This window comes from Mesocricetus auratus, unplaced genomic scaffold (assembly GCF_017639785.1).
Source record: "Mesocricetus auratus isolate SY011 unplaced genomic scaffold, BCM_Maur_2.0 Super-Scaffold_100007, whole genome shotgun sequence".
Lineage (NCBI taxonomy): Eukaryota > Metazoa > Chordata > Mammalia > Rodentia > Cricetidae > Mesocricetus > Mesocricetus auratus.
In genome coordinates this window covers 51094807-51111495 of record NW_024429191.1, presented here as the reverse complement: position 1 = coordinate 51111495, position 16689 = coordinate 51094807, and the positions used below count along the sequence as shown (strand labels likewise).

General features: G+C 46.6%; 1 protein-coding gene across 12 annotated transcripts in view; it reads left to right on the top strand.

The window, feature by feature from the left end:
• Positions 1 to 9114, top strand: part of Kiaa0753 (KIAA0753 ortholog) — a 52989-nt gene extending 43875 nt beyond the window's left edge. For 7 of the 12 annotated variants that reach the window (XM_040749069.1, XM_040749067.1, XM_040749070.1 and 4 more), the window contains 3 exons: positions 3489 to 3609; positions 4040 to 4264; positions 7503 to 8950. In XM_040749069.1, coding sequence (XP_040605003.1) covers positions 3489 to 3609; positions 4040 to 4264; positions 7503 to 7620 — 464 coding nt within the window. In that variant the 3' untranslated portion in view covers positions 7621 to 8950. Of the gene's footprint in view, positions 1 to 3488; positions 3610 to 4039; positions 4265 to 7502; positions 8951 to 8992 lie in introns of those variants that run through there. The other 5 variants (XR_005878293.1, XR_005878292.1, XR_005878291.1 and 2 more) reach the window with 3 other exon arrangements.
• Positions 9115 to 16689: the final 7575 nt, after the last annotated feature.

Below are 16689 nucleotides of genomic sequence, written 5' to 3'. Positions count from 1 at the left end.
CTAGACTACATAGTAAAGAGCCTATCTGAAAGGTGAGGAGAGAGGAAGATCAATGAGAAAACCCAGCGGGTGAAGGTGCCTGCTGCCGAGCCTGGCAGACTGAGTTCTGTCCCTGGAATCCAAATGGTGAGAGGAGAAAACTGAACCCCTAGTTGTCCATTCTCTCTCTCTCTCTCTCTCTCTCTCTCTCTCTCTCTCTCTCTCTCTCTCTCTCTCTCTCTCTCTCTCTCCCTCTCTCCCTCTCTCCCTCTCTCCCTCTCTCCCTCTCTCCCTCTCTCCCTCTCCCTCCCCTCTTTCTATTTGGTGGGGGATGAGACAGGTTTCTTTGTGTAACAGCCCTGGCTGTCATGGAACTCACTTGGTAGACCAGTCTGGCCTCAAATTCACAGAGATCCCCCTATCTCTGCTTCTCAAAGTTCTGGGATTAAAGATGTGCACCACCTCCGCCTGGCAATTTCTCTTTTTTGATGAGTAGTACTTTGAACCTTTTCAAGTGCTTAGTAGTTAATGCGATATAATTCTTTGAGATGTCCAAAGTATTTTTGTCTTTTTTAATTTGGTTGCCCTTTTGTTTTTAATTATACAGAATATTTGTGTGTACTCGGCATAAGTTCTTGTCAAATATGTTTGGGTTAGTTTGTTTCTGTTTTTTTGTATTTTGCAGTGCTGAGAATTGAACCCAGTACCTTGTATATGCTCAGCAGACACCGTAATTCTGAGCTATTGTCTCAGCACTGCCTTTCTGGTTTTTGGTTTTTGTTCTTTGTAAGTAACTGCTATATTCACATAGTTGTCTGACCAGTATTCGTTGCTACTTTCTCAATTCCAAAACATTTATTTTCACACGCCCAAGAACAAGCCTCTGCATGCATCAATGGTTACTTCCGGTTCCATCCACCCACCCCCCACACTCCACCACTTGCTGGCAGCCACCACTCTACTCGGTTGGTTGTTTTGCAGATACGTGTTTCCTGTGTATGGCTTAACTACTTCCTTTCTCAATGGTGCTGAAGTTTTAATTCTGATAAAACCTCAGTCAACTTTATGTATCATTTGCTTTTGTTTTTGTTTTTGTGGTCCAGGAAATCTTTGCCTGCCAGTGGGGTAAGAGGATACAGTTTTCTTCTGGAAACTTTTATAGTTGTTTGTTTTAGCTTTAGTGTTAGCATTATGGTCTATCTTAGATAAAAGTTTGTGGACTGAGGAAAAGGCTGGTGATTGTCACTTGTTCTCACTCCATTTGAAGAAAGAGACTTGCTTTTCTCTTTCACTTTTCAAGTCATACATTTACATTGTGGCTGCAATTGCTAGACCGCTGTCACAGTTTGCTGGGACGCGCTTATCAAATTCTGCTTGACTCATGTTTGTCTTCTCGTGAGAAAGTAGAAGTGGTTGAGCATTACTCCTAATGGAACTTAAATTCAGTGCATATCACACTTACCTAGAGATGTGGAAGGAGTTGTGGTTGGTGCTTGATGCCAGCTTATGTCACATAGAATTATTTCAAGATACAAATTTGTGGCATTGTTCTTAAAAAAGTATTCTGCATGTTAAATTTTGAAAAATGGGTCATGTAACAGAACGTATCTGTACTCTTCTGTGTTTTCTGCAGTTTTTGTTCAATTTGTTGTTATTCATGGTGACACCCCCTGGCTTCTACCTCATGGGCTAGTAATTGAATTGTTCTTCTGGGCCTGGCTCATGTGATCCTACCTGTGCAGTACTTTTTCTTACACAGCTGAGCAACCATAAACAAAAATGCTAAGATCCAGTGTGCTTCCAGAGTCTTAAAATATTTGACTTTGCAATTTGAGGCACTCGGTTTATGAAACTTATACATACTTCCCCAAATCTGAGCAGCTCAAACATCTGAAACATTTCTGGTCCAAAGCAATTAGGGATACTCAACTTTTATTATATAGCTCTCTCCCTTTCTCCAGCTCTTGCTTGTGAACCCCACAGCCTGTTCCAGCAGGCTACAGCTGTTTATCAAGGTGTCTTAACTTTCCCAACTAAGCCTCAGGTTCATTGAGGCCTGGAGAGTTTGTCAGTCGTCATGCCTCCATCAAGGCTACTGAAGGTACAGCAAGGACCTTCCTTCTAATGATTGTGCAGACATTGAGCGGAGGTACAGCAAGGACCTTCCTTCTAATGACTGTATAGTCAGACAATGGGTGAAGGTACAGCAAGGACCCTTCTAAGGACTGCATAGTCAGACAATGGGTGAAGGTACAGCAAGGACCCTTCTAATGACTGGGTAGTGAGACAATGGGCATTTAGCATTTTTTGAGTTGGAGGCAGAAGAAAGGGATGTGCTTTACTGACAGTTTGGTCATGGGCCACAAACTGTGAAAGACAGTTTTAGGAGGGACTTATCCTTTTGAGAAGACAACCTTGAATTACTGGTTGCTATATAGGTCTCTGTGTAGAGGCTGCATTTACATTTCAGAGGAGCTTTTTAGGGTCTGGAGAGATTGCTTAGTATGTAAAGTAGCATACTACTCTTGCAAAGGACCAGAGTTTAGTTCCCAGCACTCACATCAGGCAGCTCTCAACTGCTTGTAAATATAGCTCCAGGGCATCCAGGGCCCTCTTCCAGTCTCTGCAGGCACCTACGCTCCAGTGCAGACATACACATAATTAATTTTTTTTTAAAGAGGAGCTTTTTAGAACACTAAGAACTGAAGTGGGTGTTGGACACTTGTGATCCCAACATCACGAGACCACAGTAGGAATCCAGGTAACATGCTTTTTGGCTCAGACCCAAACTTAAAGTGATCTTAGGGTCATGGTGTCTAATCCTTTTCTCTCTGTGAATAACTGAAAATAGATTTTACTAGGTAGTGGTTACATTTTTACAAAAACTGACCTTGGCAGTGTTTGTTCCTGACAGTGTGCCATCACCAGAATGTATATGCATCAGAGAAAGTGTCTTACTGGAACATTATCTGAGTGACTGGTTTCTTTCTTCCACTTGAAGCACAATTAAAACTAGAAATCTCCTGAAGCTCAGGCGAGCTCTTGGGCCTGCAAATTATAGTTAATAAATTAGTGTGTTGACTCTCATGCAGAGTTTTTGCAACAATGTCCAGAGACAAGTTAGATCCGCTAAGTAAGTGTTCAGATCTGAGTGGCTTTCTCTTTCTTCAGTAATCAAAGCATTTAAAGGTTGAAAAACAAACTTCATGACTTCAGACTCCTTGACTGGCAGCTGAGTCCCAGTAAAGTGGTGTCTTCTGAGGCCTTTCACAGACCAGGCAAGCATTCTGACGTGGAACTAGGGAGCAGCACTGGTTTCTGAACACTGCCTCTTTGTTTCTCTACAACTTGAAAATTCACCTTTGTGTTTGAAGCCCCTTCACACCAACCCCGGGCCTGTGTCAGTGTGTGGGGAAGATGGCTGTGACTCCTTCACAGTTCATTGGCTACTACCACACTCATAAGAGGGACACATTTTAAATCAGTCATTTTATGCCTGTCCTTTCTAGACCAGAGCAACCCAGCAGTAAGTGAAAGACCTTTGGCTCCCCATCCAATCAAGATCACTAAGACAGCAACTCCCAAGAGCCCAGCTGTGAACATCTTGTTAGAGAGGCCCTGCAATGCCAAGTAAGTGGCAGTAACACTATGATGTTTGCTAGTTGGTAGCACTGGGTGCAGTTAAATTCTGAATCCCTTTAGTTCGTATATGGCAGAAGTTGTTTGGAGCTTGCAAAGTTCTTGCAAACTTTGATGGGTCATTAAATCAGTGGTTCTATATAGGCATTGAACACTGGCATTGTAAGGAAGCCTCCCATACCTGGCAGCATTTAGCTAGGTTTCGCTCTGGCATGTACAAGTTGTGCTGACACTTAGTGTGAGTTTTCTTTCATCTGCAAAGCAGGAATGCCTGCCATGTTGAGGATTAGTGTGGTGGGAAGAGAAGTGGGCAGTGATGGTAGGATGCTGAGTTTTGTTCAGAATGAGGACAAACCATCGTGGAACAGGAACAGCTTGCCCTTGCCTACATTTAAATGCCTTCATCCTTGTATGTTCTCAGCTCACTGGATGAAAGTTTGGGAACAGAAGAGGAATCAGAGAAAAGGGAGGCCCCCTTTCCCTCTGTCGGAGAAGATCTGCACCAGAAAGAAGGCCGAACTCCCCTCTTTGTCCCACCAGGGATGCGGCACAGCATTGGTGATTACTGTAGCCGATTTGAACAGTTCCTACGGGTCATATCTCATGAGGCCATCGGCTCCTTCAACCCATGTCTAATAGCTGAAAGGTCAGTAAAATTTCTGTGTCTCTGTTTATAGGCCAAGGGCCAAGTTTTACACTTGAAGAGGAGCTGGGGAAGGACTAGCTGAGGTCTTAATCTTTGCTCTGGGGTTCCAGTGGCTGCTCATGGGCTAGCGGGCAGCCCCTTCTGTGAACTGCTCTTTTTCAGATGCAGGAGGCTTTGTCACTTGGAGAAGCAGAGTACCCTGTAGTCTCCTCTTGGGCAGACTGTCAGGTCAAGTTCAGGTTGCTATAAAATACTGTAGCTGAGGGACTTAAAACAACAAGAATGTCTTTTCGAAGTCTGGAGGCTGGGAGTTAATTAAGATCAAAGGGTCTGGTGGGTATCCCCTTCCTGGCTGGCAGACAGCTGCCTTCTTGCTCTGTCTTATAGTTACAGAGGTTTGCTCTCATCTCTTCCTCTTGGGGCACTAGTCCCACCACGAGGACTCTACCCTTGTGACCCCGTTTGAATTTCATTATCTTCCAGGCTCATCCCATCTTATTGGGAGTCAGGGCTTCAGTGACTCAAGGCAGGGCTGACTTCTTGATGCTGTTGTTGAGGATTTTACTCCATCAGAGAGCACAAGTATTGCTGGGCAAGAAATAGCCGTTATCAGATCCTCATGTCTGAGACACTGGCCTTGACAAGCAGCTAACTTCTGGCAGTACTATTCTTCATTCACCTCTCCTGTACCCTCAAGTTCCTCCTCCAAGTGCTGCTTTATTACAAAGTACAAGGTGTTTTTGTCATTGAGCAAAACAGTAGATTACTTGTATTTTTCTTAAGTTTTAAACATGCCTATTTGCATTCTTGGATTATGTATTTATGAGCTTTTGATACCCTACACTGCTTCTCCTTAAGTTACTGGAGCCCATGTGCTGCCCTGGGCAAGTGTGCACTAAGGAAGAAGATGTAGGATTTCAGGGAATCTGGATTCCAACATGGGACATCCAGAAAAATGGCAAAACCACTTCAAAAGAAGTTGCCTTTGAGCATAGGATGCAGCCCGTTCAGATTGGAAGGGGAAGACAGGCGAGGAGGGATGATTCTTTGAGGCAGAGTGAAGACCTTTGAAAGGAAAACCCTTGCCATATGCCACTCTGTGCCGAGTGACTGAGAGGTGCCCTTGTGTTTCCCTTGTAGTTTAGTGGAGAAGCAGTGGTAGGAATAGAGAGAGAGAAGCAGATACAAAGACAAGGTGGTCATTCCAGAAATGACACACTTCTGCTTCCAGAAATGACATCCGTGATTTGAACCACTTCTCCCTCGAGGATAACTGTTAATAGAAACTCTGGATTAAAAATAAAATGTATACACTTGAAGACATCTAGATACTAACTAGGTAATGAAGAATATAGGTCAGGACCAAGGAGAAGACAGGCACTTGGCCCACAGTATGGTGCTGAATGGTTTGCTCTGGAGGAAAACGCATCCACAGCCTCCTCAGGTCAGGAGACGGAGGTTGGAATCCAGTGGTGCCAAGCTACTGCCTTGGGAAGGTTCTTCATTTTGTTGTCTGTGGTGCTGGTATGGAACCCAGGACTTTGTACATTCTAGGCTGAGCTACATCCCTAGGCCTTGCATTCTTTCTGATTGAGACCTTGAAAGGTTGTATTCTCTGTAAGTTCAGGTGAGGTCTTATGGACTTCACTCAGTGCTGCATCTTCTCAGTAGCTGAGGTAACTCTAGATCTCTTGTTCCCCAGGCTCCATATGTAAGCAAACATATGTTTTCTCTGAAGGAAAATCATACCATCATGGCAGACTTAATTTATTTCTATAATTTTCAGAAAACGGTATCTAATTTATAATCAAATATCCAGGCAAGAGAGAGACAATAGTTACAGCACATCCACAGCAGCTCCAAATATTGAAGCTGTTTACAGACTCAAATAACTGTCTGGTAATAGAAATAAAAGATACAACTTAGAATTTTGCCAAAGGACTAGGAGCTAATCAAAATTCAAGGATAAAAAATATACTTTATGAAATGAAGAATGCATTATATAGGAAGAGAAACTTGGAGGCTTGGAATGTGGAAATATATATATGTATATCATATATATATATATATATATATATATATATATATATATATATATATATCCAGAGTGGTGTAGAAAGGCAAAATTAAAGATGAAAAGTAAAGGCAGGAGGGTTGGGAACATAGAAGACCAAGTAGTGTGGCTAATATATGTGAGGTTATGGTCTTATGAGAGGGGACTAAGACAACGAGTCTGAAACAATATCCAGAGAGGTAATGACTATCATCCCCAAAGGAACAAGTCATGAAGACACAGGAAAACAAACCCCAAGTAAGTCTGAAAATATCTCTATATAATTTACTTATTAAGTATAGAGGAGAAACTAGAGCTTTATAAGTAAGAAGCCTGGCAGACATCACCACAACTGAGTGGTCAAAATCAGCAGTCATAAGTAAGAGACAAGCACTGAAGGGACACAGTAGCCCTCTTTTGGCATCTGTTCTAGAAATATGGAGCTGACCGTGATTTATGGGAATACTAGACAACTCCAGATCCAGGAACAGTATAAGGAGGAAAAAAAAGAACTGTACTCTTCAAGAATGTTATGGTCATGAAAAGAAACTGAGGAACTTATTTTAAAACAAAGTTGTCTAAGGAGATATGACAACTAAATAGCCTGGATTGGATCCTATACTATAAAAAGTTTTAATGGTGTTATTTGGATGGTCGGCAAGGTTTGAATAAAGTCTGTAGGTAAGATTAGATAATGGTTTATAGTGACATTACTGCAGCTCTCTGCAAGGTGTCTTTTCTAGGACACACTGAAGTTCTTGAGGGATACCAGGTCTGCAGCGTACTCTTCAACTGTTTAAATGAAAAAGGCTGTTGTGTGGGCATGCATATGTTTATATAGAGACCTTGCCCTTTCCCACAGAGAAAGCATGTACCTCCACCAAGCTAGGGCTGAGCTGTGGGCAGCTCATTTATTTGCAGTCACCTCTAATATCAGCCATCTCAAGGGTGAGGCCCATGTGTCTGTTTTGGTGCTTTTGCAGCGCTTGGGGATCTATGTGCTACCGTCTCAATATCTGGGAAAGCCAGACCCCTCACCTGTTTTTTCTTCTTTAGAAGTATCTTCACTCTTCTGGGCGCCTGCATCACCAAACAATTTCCAAGTTGATTTACTAGGTTTTCATGAATACTCAACAGCTCCGTGTTTGGCTGCCCACGCCTTCAGCTGTGTCCTTTGTCTTCCAGCTTTTCAGATGAGCTGGTAGATGAAGCCCTGGGGGCCGTGGCTGCGGAGCTGCAGGATGTGTGTGAAGACTATGCAGAAGCTGTGTTCACCTCAGAGTTCCTAGAGGCTGCTGCATGAAAGCTGTCCCTCATGTGTCTGGAGGAGGGACAGCACCACCCTGTGTCAGCCCATGGGGAACCTTTGTCCTCAGCTGCCCACTGAAGAGAAACACCAGTGAGGCCATCCTCACTCCGTATTCTCTCATTGTCTTAGCAGTGGTTCTGGAAGTCACAACAGGGTGGGTTATACCTGAGGAACGTGAGAGGATTATAATGATGCAATATTTTCAGAATGTATAATTTTCCTACTGAAATGGTGTGTTCATTCCTCTGACTCAGTTTGGAGATCAAAATGTTTTGAAAGGTAATGGATAAAGACATTTCACATAAGAATCCCAGCCTCTACTGAACCACAGGGGAGGGCCAATCAGTACTAACCCAAGTGCAGTCACTGATGGCTCCCAGCACTGTTGACTCCTGTGGTAAATGTGTTCCTTACATTGTCACTGGGGGTGTCCTATGAGGACACCTGTCCTTACTGGGTGGCAACCAATGTGGAATGCAAAGTGTAGTGATACCACCTAGCCTCTGCTCAGCAGCAGTAGGAGTGGGCAGCCCAGCGCACAGGCCAAACCCCTTTTCGAAGGCTTTCCTTCCTAGAGATCTTCACGTTTCCAGTTCCTTGGAGTCACTGACTGCTGTTTGACGCATGCTGGTGTGAAAAGCATTTCTCTGAATCAGAGGAAGTTTAAGGATAGGAGAGGGTAGGCCTTCCCCATGCCAGCTCACTCTCCCAGCGAGCAGAAGGTCCTCTCCACACCACAGAGCATCCCGTCTGGAGGAGGGAGCCAAGTGGGTGATTGAAAGACTTTTGGACTCTCTGGGGGACCAAAGATGCCCACATGGCCTTTCGAAGACTCGTGGGTCCTGGTGCTAAGGTTTTTAGAAACTCTGAAATGAGAAAAACAAAAGGAATATGTGTAAAAAATAAGGCAACTGTTTGAAAAAAAAAAGTTGCCTTTGTCAGTTATTTGAGTGAGGTTTGGTGAAAGAAATAGAAGAGCAGAGGGTGCGACACACCCAAGGACTCATGTGAATCTGGCTACTACAGATGCTCCTAAGAGGTCTCCTGGGATTGTCTCTGAGGGACCACAAGTTCAGGTGATGATTCAAGCTGCTTGGTCACACTTGTTTGTGCAAAATTGATTTTTGTTTAATGTTTTCTTGCTTAATGTTACATAACCTCAGAATGTAAAGGGCATTGAGGGATTCATAGTCTTCAGTCTGGAGAGTTAAACATGTGCTCTTGAGCCAATAGAAGCACTTGTTATTGGTAGTGTAAAGTCATTTGTGTGGTAATTTTTACTGTGCTGATTTTTTAAAAATAAACTCAGTATTTTAAACTGTGATCATGTCTATTTGAAATAATTTACATCTCCTTTTTCCCACAGGCAATGTGAAATGGGATTTACAGAAACCACTGAGAATACTTTTGTGTTTGATGTGAACATAGTGGACTATTTGCCACCTCAGAGAAAAATAAATGCTAATAAAACCTAATATTTATTGAGCACATGCTGGAGTATTGCTCTAAAGGTGTTCCCTGCACTAACTTAATGCTTGTGTGCCCTTTGTGAGATAGATACCATCACATCCCATTAACAGATGAGAGCAGGAAGGGAGAATTTGGGCTAGCTAGCTTGTGTTTATGAGATACACTATGGTCATGGAGTCAGTCACTCCCATGAAGATTACTGTGTCACTGGGTGCATGCTCCGCCTCTCCTTGTCTCCAGCTACTATGATAGACACTGTTTCTGGAGCAGTGCCTTTGCTAAGTACTTCCTGCTGAGGCCTGTCCTTGCTGGTGACCTGCTGTACCAGGTGACACACCAGCTCAGATGGTTGAGCCTCACCTCTGCCTTGTGCCCAGGGCCTGCTTCATAGCCCAGACTTTGGTGATTCTTGGCAACCACCGTCAGACACAAAAGTGAACCATAAGAAGTAAGAATTTGGAAATGGAAACTAAATCCTCTGACTCTAGACGCTCCTGGATGTTGCCTTGCAGCCAGACTACTGAGGTTTTGCTTTGTGAAAAAGGGCTGAGCACATGTGAGTCATTGTCTAATACCCTTTGATTTTCTCGTGACCTGTTCACAGCTTGTTTTAGAGAGCCATGTGCGAGTTGAGTATATTTGTGTTGCCCAAGCCCCCCCCCCCCAGTTTGCTGAGGTGCCTGTGTGCTCCTTAGTGCTCCCTTCCATAGGCTAGCTTTCACTGCCAGGCCAGACACAGTCTCACCCATTTAGTCCTTGTCTCCAGTTAAGACTTAAGGGCAAGGATTCTGCCTAGCACATTGTTGCTGCTCTGTAGGTTCATTTAAATTAATGTGTGGGGATGGATTACATACAGTATAGTCCACAGATATGTTTTGGCATTGTGTAGCCCTGGCAGATGGCCACCTAGGAGGGTGCACATCGGTCCCTAGGGTCTACTGTTGTTGGCTTCCAACTCATTGTAGAAACCTTGTGTCCCTCTACCTGGACTGGTGAGGGGGTGTGCCAGCTGCTCCTGGGCCTCAGTATGGCTGCTACTGTTTGGACGTGGGAAAGGTCCAGGGTTAGAGAACTGACAGAAAAACGAGTGGAGTGCAGGTGGGAAGGTGACCCCGGCCTCTTCTCCTTGGCACAGTTGCCCTTCCTGCACCAGGCGGTGTGCTGGAAGAGGAACAAGGGTGCCAGGAGAAAGTGCTCACCCTCTTCTCCCCCACTAGCTCCAGGTGCCTGCCTCCCTGAACTGGGCTGCTCCAGGAGAGTGAGCAGAGCAGGCAGTGCTGGGAGGCCACACAGTGGCTGCAGGGGGAGGAGTTCCTGTGTCCTCAGAGTGCAGCTAGTGGCTTAGTTTAACATTGCTAGGAATTGCCTATAATAGCTGAAAACCAAGGTGTACCCTTAGTGTGGTCCCCGGTCACCCGGGAGGTACCCTTTGGAGCAGTGGTTCTCACCCTTCCTAATGCTATGACCCTTTAATACAGTTCCTCATGTTGTAGTGACTCCATAACCATAAAATTCATTTCACTGCTGCTTCATAAATTATTTTGCTACTATTATGAATCATATCTTTGTTTTTTGTATGGCCCTTGGGGGTCGCAGCCCATAGGTTGAGAACCACTACTCTGGAAGGTTCCTCTAAGCAAGCCCTGCTTCTTTGGGCCAGTAGGAAGCAAAAGGCAGTGGTCTAGCATATGTCCTTACCACTGCTGACCTCCCATCAGCTCTCAGCTAGTGTTACAGCTGTTTGTGGTCAGTTTCCACATGGGTGTGTATTTCAGTAGCCAACAATGTGGGTCTGGGTTGGAAGGACTCCTGATTGATATCCATGCTCTGTATTTACTCGCGGTCCTTAGTAAGAATCCCACGCTGGGCATTGGTGGCACACGCCTTTAATCCCTGCACTCGGGAGGCAGAGGCAGGCGGATCTCTGTGAGTTCGAGGCCAGCCTGGTCTACAGAATGAGTTCCAGGACAGCCTCCAAAACAATACAGAGAAACCCTGTCTCGAAAAACCAAAAAAAAAAAAAAAAAAAAGAATCCCTCCCCTCCCTCCAAAGGTGGACCTGCTTGCTGACTCCCATGGGCAGCCCGTCTTCTCCTCCCATGGGAGTGCTGTAGTGAGTCCCCCCTCCAGCCTGCTGGGCTTCTGTCCTGTAACACAAGCCCTGTTCTGCTTCCCCAGTCCACCCAGAGCTTGCACATGCCCTGTTAGGTGTCCCTCCTTGCCACTGGCCACTGCCCTTCTTAGAATGCTGAAAGTGCCCCATCTTCATCGCTGGCTTTTCTTCCCCCATCAGCATCTCATGTATCCCCAGCCAAGAATGGCCCCGGAGAATACCTTAGCATCTCTCTTTTCCGTGGCTCCTAGCCTTGCAGCAGCCTCTTGCCAGGGCACCTGTGCAGAGGCCACAGCAGGCGCCAGCCACTTCCTGGTAGAATCATTCATTTCTCTGGCCCCACAGTCCTGCAGCTTTGGTCTCTCCCTTTCCCACTCCTCTGTGGGAGCCTCTGAAGTCCTGCCCTGTGAATTCTGAAGTGCCTTCGCGCTATCTGCAGCTCAGCCAGGAGGCACCATGGCAGTTTGTGGGAGCAAGACTGAGAGGCCGGCTGCCCACCTCCACCTTTAGTGCTCTGACAGCCCTTCCCTTGCTCCATACCTCTGTTCCCGGGCACTGTGGACCCTTTGCTTCCCTGCAGCCCTCCACCCTGTTCCCTTCTGCATTTTGAATTTCATGCCTGCGCTCGCCAGGTGCCCTCCCCTGTCTCTCTCCTAGTCCCTGTCTCCCTCCCCAGCCTAGACATGCATTTCCCCTCCTCAACTTCTTTCCCAAGCATCCTGTGTCTGTGCCTCTGACTTCCTGGTCTCTATGAGGTCTCATTCATGGGCTGCAGGTCACTGGTGTGTACTGAGAAAAACCCCTGTATGTTCCTGCCCTCAGCTGGGCTGGGGCCTTCGGTGCCTCCAGTCTGCCTCTCAGTGTGTGAGCGCTCATGGGCATGGAAGAATTCCAAGGAGCTTCTTATCGAGGAATCTGTGTTCCAGGGTGGGCAAGAGTACGCAAGGCCTCAGGTTCACCAAGTCACCAAGTCACCAAGTCCAAGCTATATTTGACTTAGAAAAGCCTGGCAAACACTGATTACTCAGGTGTACACGGGAAGCAGGGACCATGGAGACTGGGCCAGCTACCAGAATGTTTGCAGAATTCTTCAGGACCCTTAGGACCTTCAGGAGAGTCACAGCTCCAAGGTACTCTGGGAGATCAGAGGGCTTTTGTCATCACCGTTATCCAGAGCAAGAGAGGCTAGACATGCACTTGGGTTTACCACTGCACATCTACCCATTGTCTTAAAATTCCTAGGTACCTTTAGGTGTGTACTGTTCTCTCTAGGTCAGATAGTAGCCTCTTTATGCACCATTAGTAGCTCAGGTGGTTTAAATCCCCTGTAACTCCTATACCCTAGTTTCCTAGTCTGTATTGTGGACAATAAATGATACCTGCCCAAGGTAACTATGGAGATCAAAGGATATGGCCATGAAAACACAGAAATTAGCACCTGGCCATAAGTTCTGATATTTATTCACTGCTAGGATTTTTTTAATGGTTTTTCAAGACAGGGATTCTCTGTATTGTTTTGGAGGCTGTCCTGGAACTTGTTCTGTAGATCAGGCTGGCCTGGAACTCACAGAGATCCGCCTGCCTCTGCCTCCCGAGTGCTGGGATTAATTAAAGGCATATACCACCAACACCTGGCTCTGTTAGGATTCTTATAGACCCTGTTAAGAGAAGCCTTGGCATGCACCAAGCATTCAAGCTCTGGAGTGTTCTCCTGGCCTCTTACATTCCTTTTTTTCTACTCACCATGGCCTTCTATCTGGACATCTTGTAGGCATTTCGGGTTGGATCGGGATGGGGCAGGAGTGGGTCAGGTATTCTGGCACTCGGGAGTCACAGAATACTGAGTGTTACACATCTCAGGTGGAAAGGTATCCTGGAGCTCGGGAGCCAAGGACTACCACAGGTTGTAGTAAGCTTAGCTGCTTACAGCCCAGCCTCAGGGAAAGGCTTCCCCAGTGTATCCGCTCCGCTCCAGCAGGACAGGGTCTTCTAGCTGGGGATGTTTGCCCAGTGTAGCAGTTTTGTTCGGCAGGAGGTTTCTCAGGCGAAGTTGCTACCGTTCAGCTCTGCTCCCGGAGAGCGGAGAGCAGGGAGTAGAGTGTAACAACTCCGCTCTGCCAAGGGAAGGTTCCGGGCAAGTGTTACAGCCCTGCTCGCTCTGCTCTGCTCTGCCCAGGGTCACCTCTGCTCCGTCGTCTCCACAAAAGAAGATCTTCACCCAAAGCTCATCCAAGGGGTTTATTGGGAGGGAAGGATCCAGGAGAGCGGCTGCCCTCTGCCAGAGTGGCAGAGGACAGCCTGATGGTGCGAACAGACACAAGCTGAACAGACACAGGGTTTATATAGGGCTTCCAGGGTGGGGATTGGTCAGATTTTAGTGCTGAGCTCAGATTGGCTAGAGCTCTGCTCAGGGATTGGTTAGTTTTCTGCACAGGGTTAGGGTCAGATTTGGTTCTGGTTTTAGAGCCAAAGTGTGTTTCTTTCTCTAGTCCTTTTTAGCCTTTTGGCTCCAATTTTAGGGCCAGGGTGCATTTCTTTCACTGACTCAGATTCCAGGAACAAAGTGTGTTCTTTTGGCACTGGTTTCAGGGTCAGGGTACATTTCTTTAGTTCTGGTTGCAGGGCAAAAGTGTGTTTCTTTGGCTCTGCTCAGGGTGTGTTTCTTTGACTGGCCCCTTTTCCCTACACACCTGGCAGTGCTTTCCCAGCTTTGCCTTTTTCTGCCTGAACAGCACATCTGGGGCCTGTCCAGCTGGTCCGCTGTCCTGCCTCACACCCATATCTTAGCCTAGGGCCTCAGGGTGACCTGAACTTTCTAAACTGGATCACAACCTCATGCAGTAGATTCAGTGTCAGTCCCATCTTACAGATGGAAAAATCGAAGCTTATAGAGATGAGGGACTTGCTTAGGGCTAACTAGACTGAGTGACAAACCCAATATCAATCTTTATTTTTCACCTCCAGATCCAGCATCCTTCCATTCTGTCACAGTTGTCTGGATGCCAGGGCCCATGGAAGGGGGCGCTGCAGTACAAGGGGAGGGACACAGTATTTCAAGCCAGGCTCTGTGATAACTACTTTGTGGTTGGAAAATCTCTACCTCACGTGGATTCCGTTCCACCTTTAGAATGGATTAGTAATCGCAGTGTTAGTGTGAGAATCAAATGAGGCTGGGAGCTCCCTCTCCCTCCCCTCCTCCCCCACTCCCCACCAGGCTCCCCAGTCCCCCACCCAATCTCCACTCCAATCCCCAGGGAGGGTGAGGCCCTTCATGGAGGATCTCCAGAGTCTGCCATTTCATCCAGGGTAAGGCCTAGGCCCTCCCCCAGGTTGAGTTTTATCTTGAAGTTCATAGTTTTGAAAGAGGTTGAAGACTAAGTACATGATGTTGCTCTGGAAAGATTGCTATGGAGGGATCAGGGAGAATGGGACATGGGGGTTTTGAGTCAAGGCAATGTCAGGAAGAGTGGAGACTAGGCATGGAATAGAGGGCCTCACAACTCAGTGGATAAAGACTAACAGAAGAGGAAGAGGAGGGAGAGGAGGAGGAGCACACCATTGTTAAGAACCAAGCATAGACAGAAGGGCGTGTGTTTGGAAACGGGTTGTCACTACTCTTAACAGAGGCTAACTTCAGGCAGGGTCCAGCCTAAGCAAGAGAGTAGGGGACAAAGGAGGCAGATGGATGGAAGAGATGAAAATGGTGCCAGCAGCTACGCTACAATATGGGATCTGTGGCAGGCTGCCTCAGAAAGAGAAGATGTATGGCTCAGTCGCCTTCATCTGCTCAGAACCAAGTGCAGTGGCAGTCACACAGCAGGGCCGCAGGAACTACCTGCTCCCACTAAAAGTGAAGGCTGCGCTTGTATCTGACAGCTAGTTGATCTAAGAGTTGTCTGCGTAAGAGCTGTAGCTCAGTGGGTAGCATTCTCTAAGCCTTAGGTTTAGTCCCCAGCACCAGATAAACAGCACATTGGTACACATCTGTATTCCCAGTCCAGAGGAGCTGGAGGCAGAGAATCAGAAATTCAAGATCCCACGTGGAGCCACATAGGCACCAACAGCCTATTTAGCATCCACGGCGCAAAGACCTTCATCTTTCCAAAGGTGGCCTTGAGCTATCTCATTGGCATTAGCCACTTTCAGTAATGAGACACAGTCTCATCTAATCCCTCTGCTCTGGTTGGTCAGTTCAGAGACACCTGTCCTTTGGAATGGAGGATGGCTCACCATTATCTCAGTAGCATGGATTGCACCTGGGTGGGAAACAGAGACAAGAGGAAGTGATGCCAGCCAAGCAAAAATGGCCAGTAAACATGGAAGAAGCATGCTTAGCTCCCCAGTGGAGGTTGTAGAGCAGGCACTTGGCACCCGAGGACCCAGCGTTCAGTTCCCAACACAGAAGCAAAACAAACACACTATTGTCTGGAGAAGAGTGGTAACAAATTGCAATTTGTATTAATGTTAAAGTTCACTGTGTACATAGAAATACAAAAGCAGACAGAATGAAAATAGAGCTGAAGCAAAAGGAAGGAAAGGAGGGATTCATTTCTACTCAATGAGGACAGCAGTTGGAATGGCCTTCCTAGAGAAGGTGGTTTGAATTAGACCTTGAGCAGTAGGTAGTTCAGACCTGTATTCATCAAGAAAGAAGGGAAGGGCCTGCCTGTCAGCAGAGGGGACTGCACAGACAGGCTCTAATGTCCGGAGGAAGGTAGACACAGGTGTGAATGCGCTGCATGGTTCGGACAGCATTGGTGCTGGAGGGCACAGGACTGAGGCCCGTCCACGTCATCTCAGTGCAGGTGAACAGGAAGGCTTCCTGGACTCGGGAGGTTGGCTGGATATTAAATGGCATCAGCAACTTCAGCCTTATTTATTTTCTCCTTCTGGCAAGGAATTCCATCCAGCTTCAAGAAGATGCCCTTGAACTGGGATGGGCAGCCTCCTCCACCCCTGTGCCTCCCTTCCCTTGAAAGCAAGGTTTGCCCTAGATTGCCCTCCAGCTCTCTAATCTTTATTACAGGTCTAAATGAGGGAGTCTACTGGGAGCCCCAGGCTCTGGCCAAGTGTTCCATCTGCGTTAATCAATCCCTCTGAAACCCAATCGTCATACACTCCAGCCTCACAATAAACATGGAAAGAGTCTGTGGGCGCCTGGCTTTGATGGTGAATGAGAAAATGGATTGAGAACAATGAGAACTGTGCTGAGGGCATTGCAGGAGGACAGATGCTGAAGGCTGAGTAGCCATGTCAGGGGCAGGTGAGCCTCACCACAAAGCCCCTGTAGGCATATCCTGTCAGCTCTCTGGCTTGTATCCCTTCTGTGTGATGGAGGAGTCTTGGCAGTTACAAAACCTGCTCAATCTCCTCCCAGCCTTTGTCACCCATTTAGGTGGCTCTCTGGCCAGCTTTTGCTTTCAGAAACTCCAAGCATGTGTGTTAAACATGGGCCACCTGACCTGCATAGTCAGGTCTTT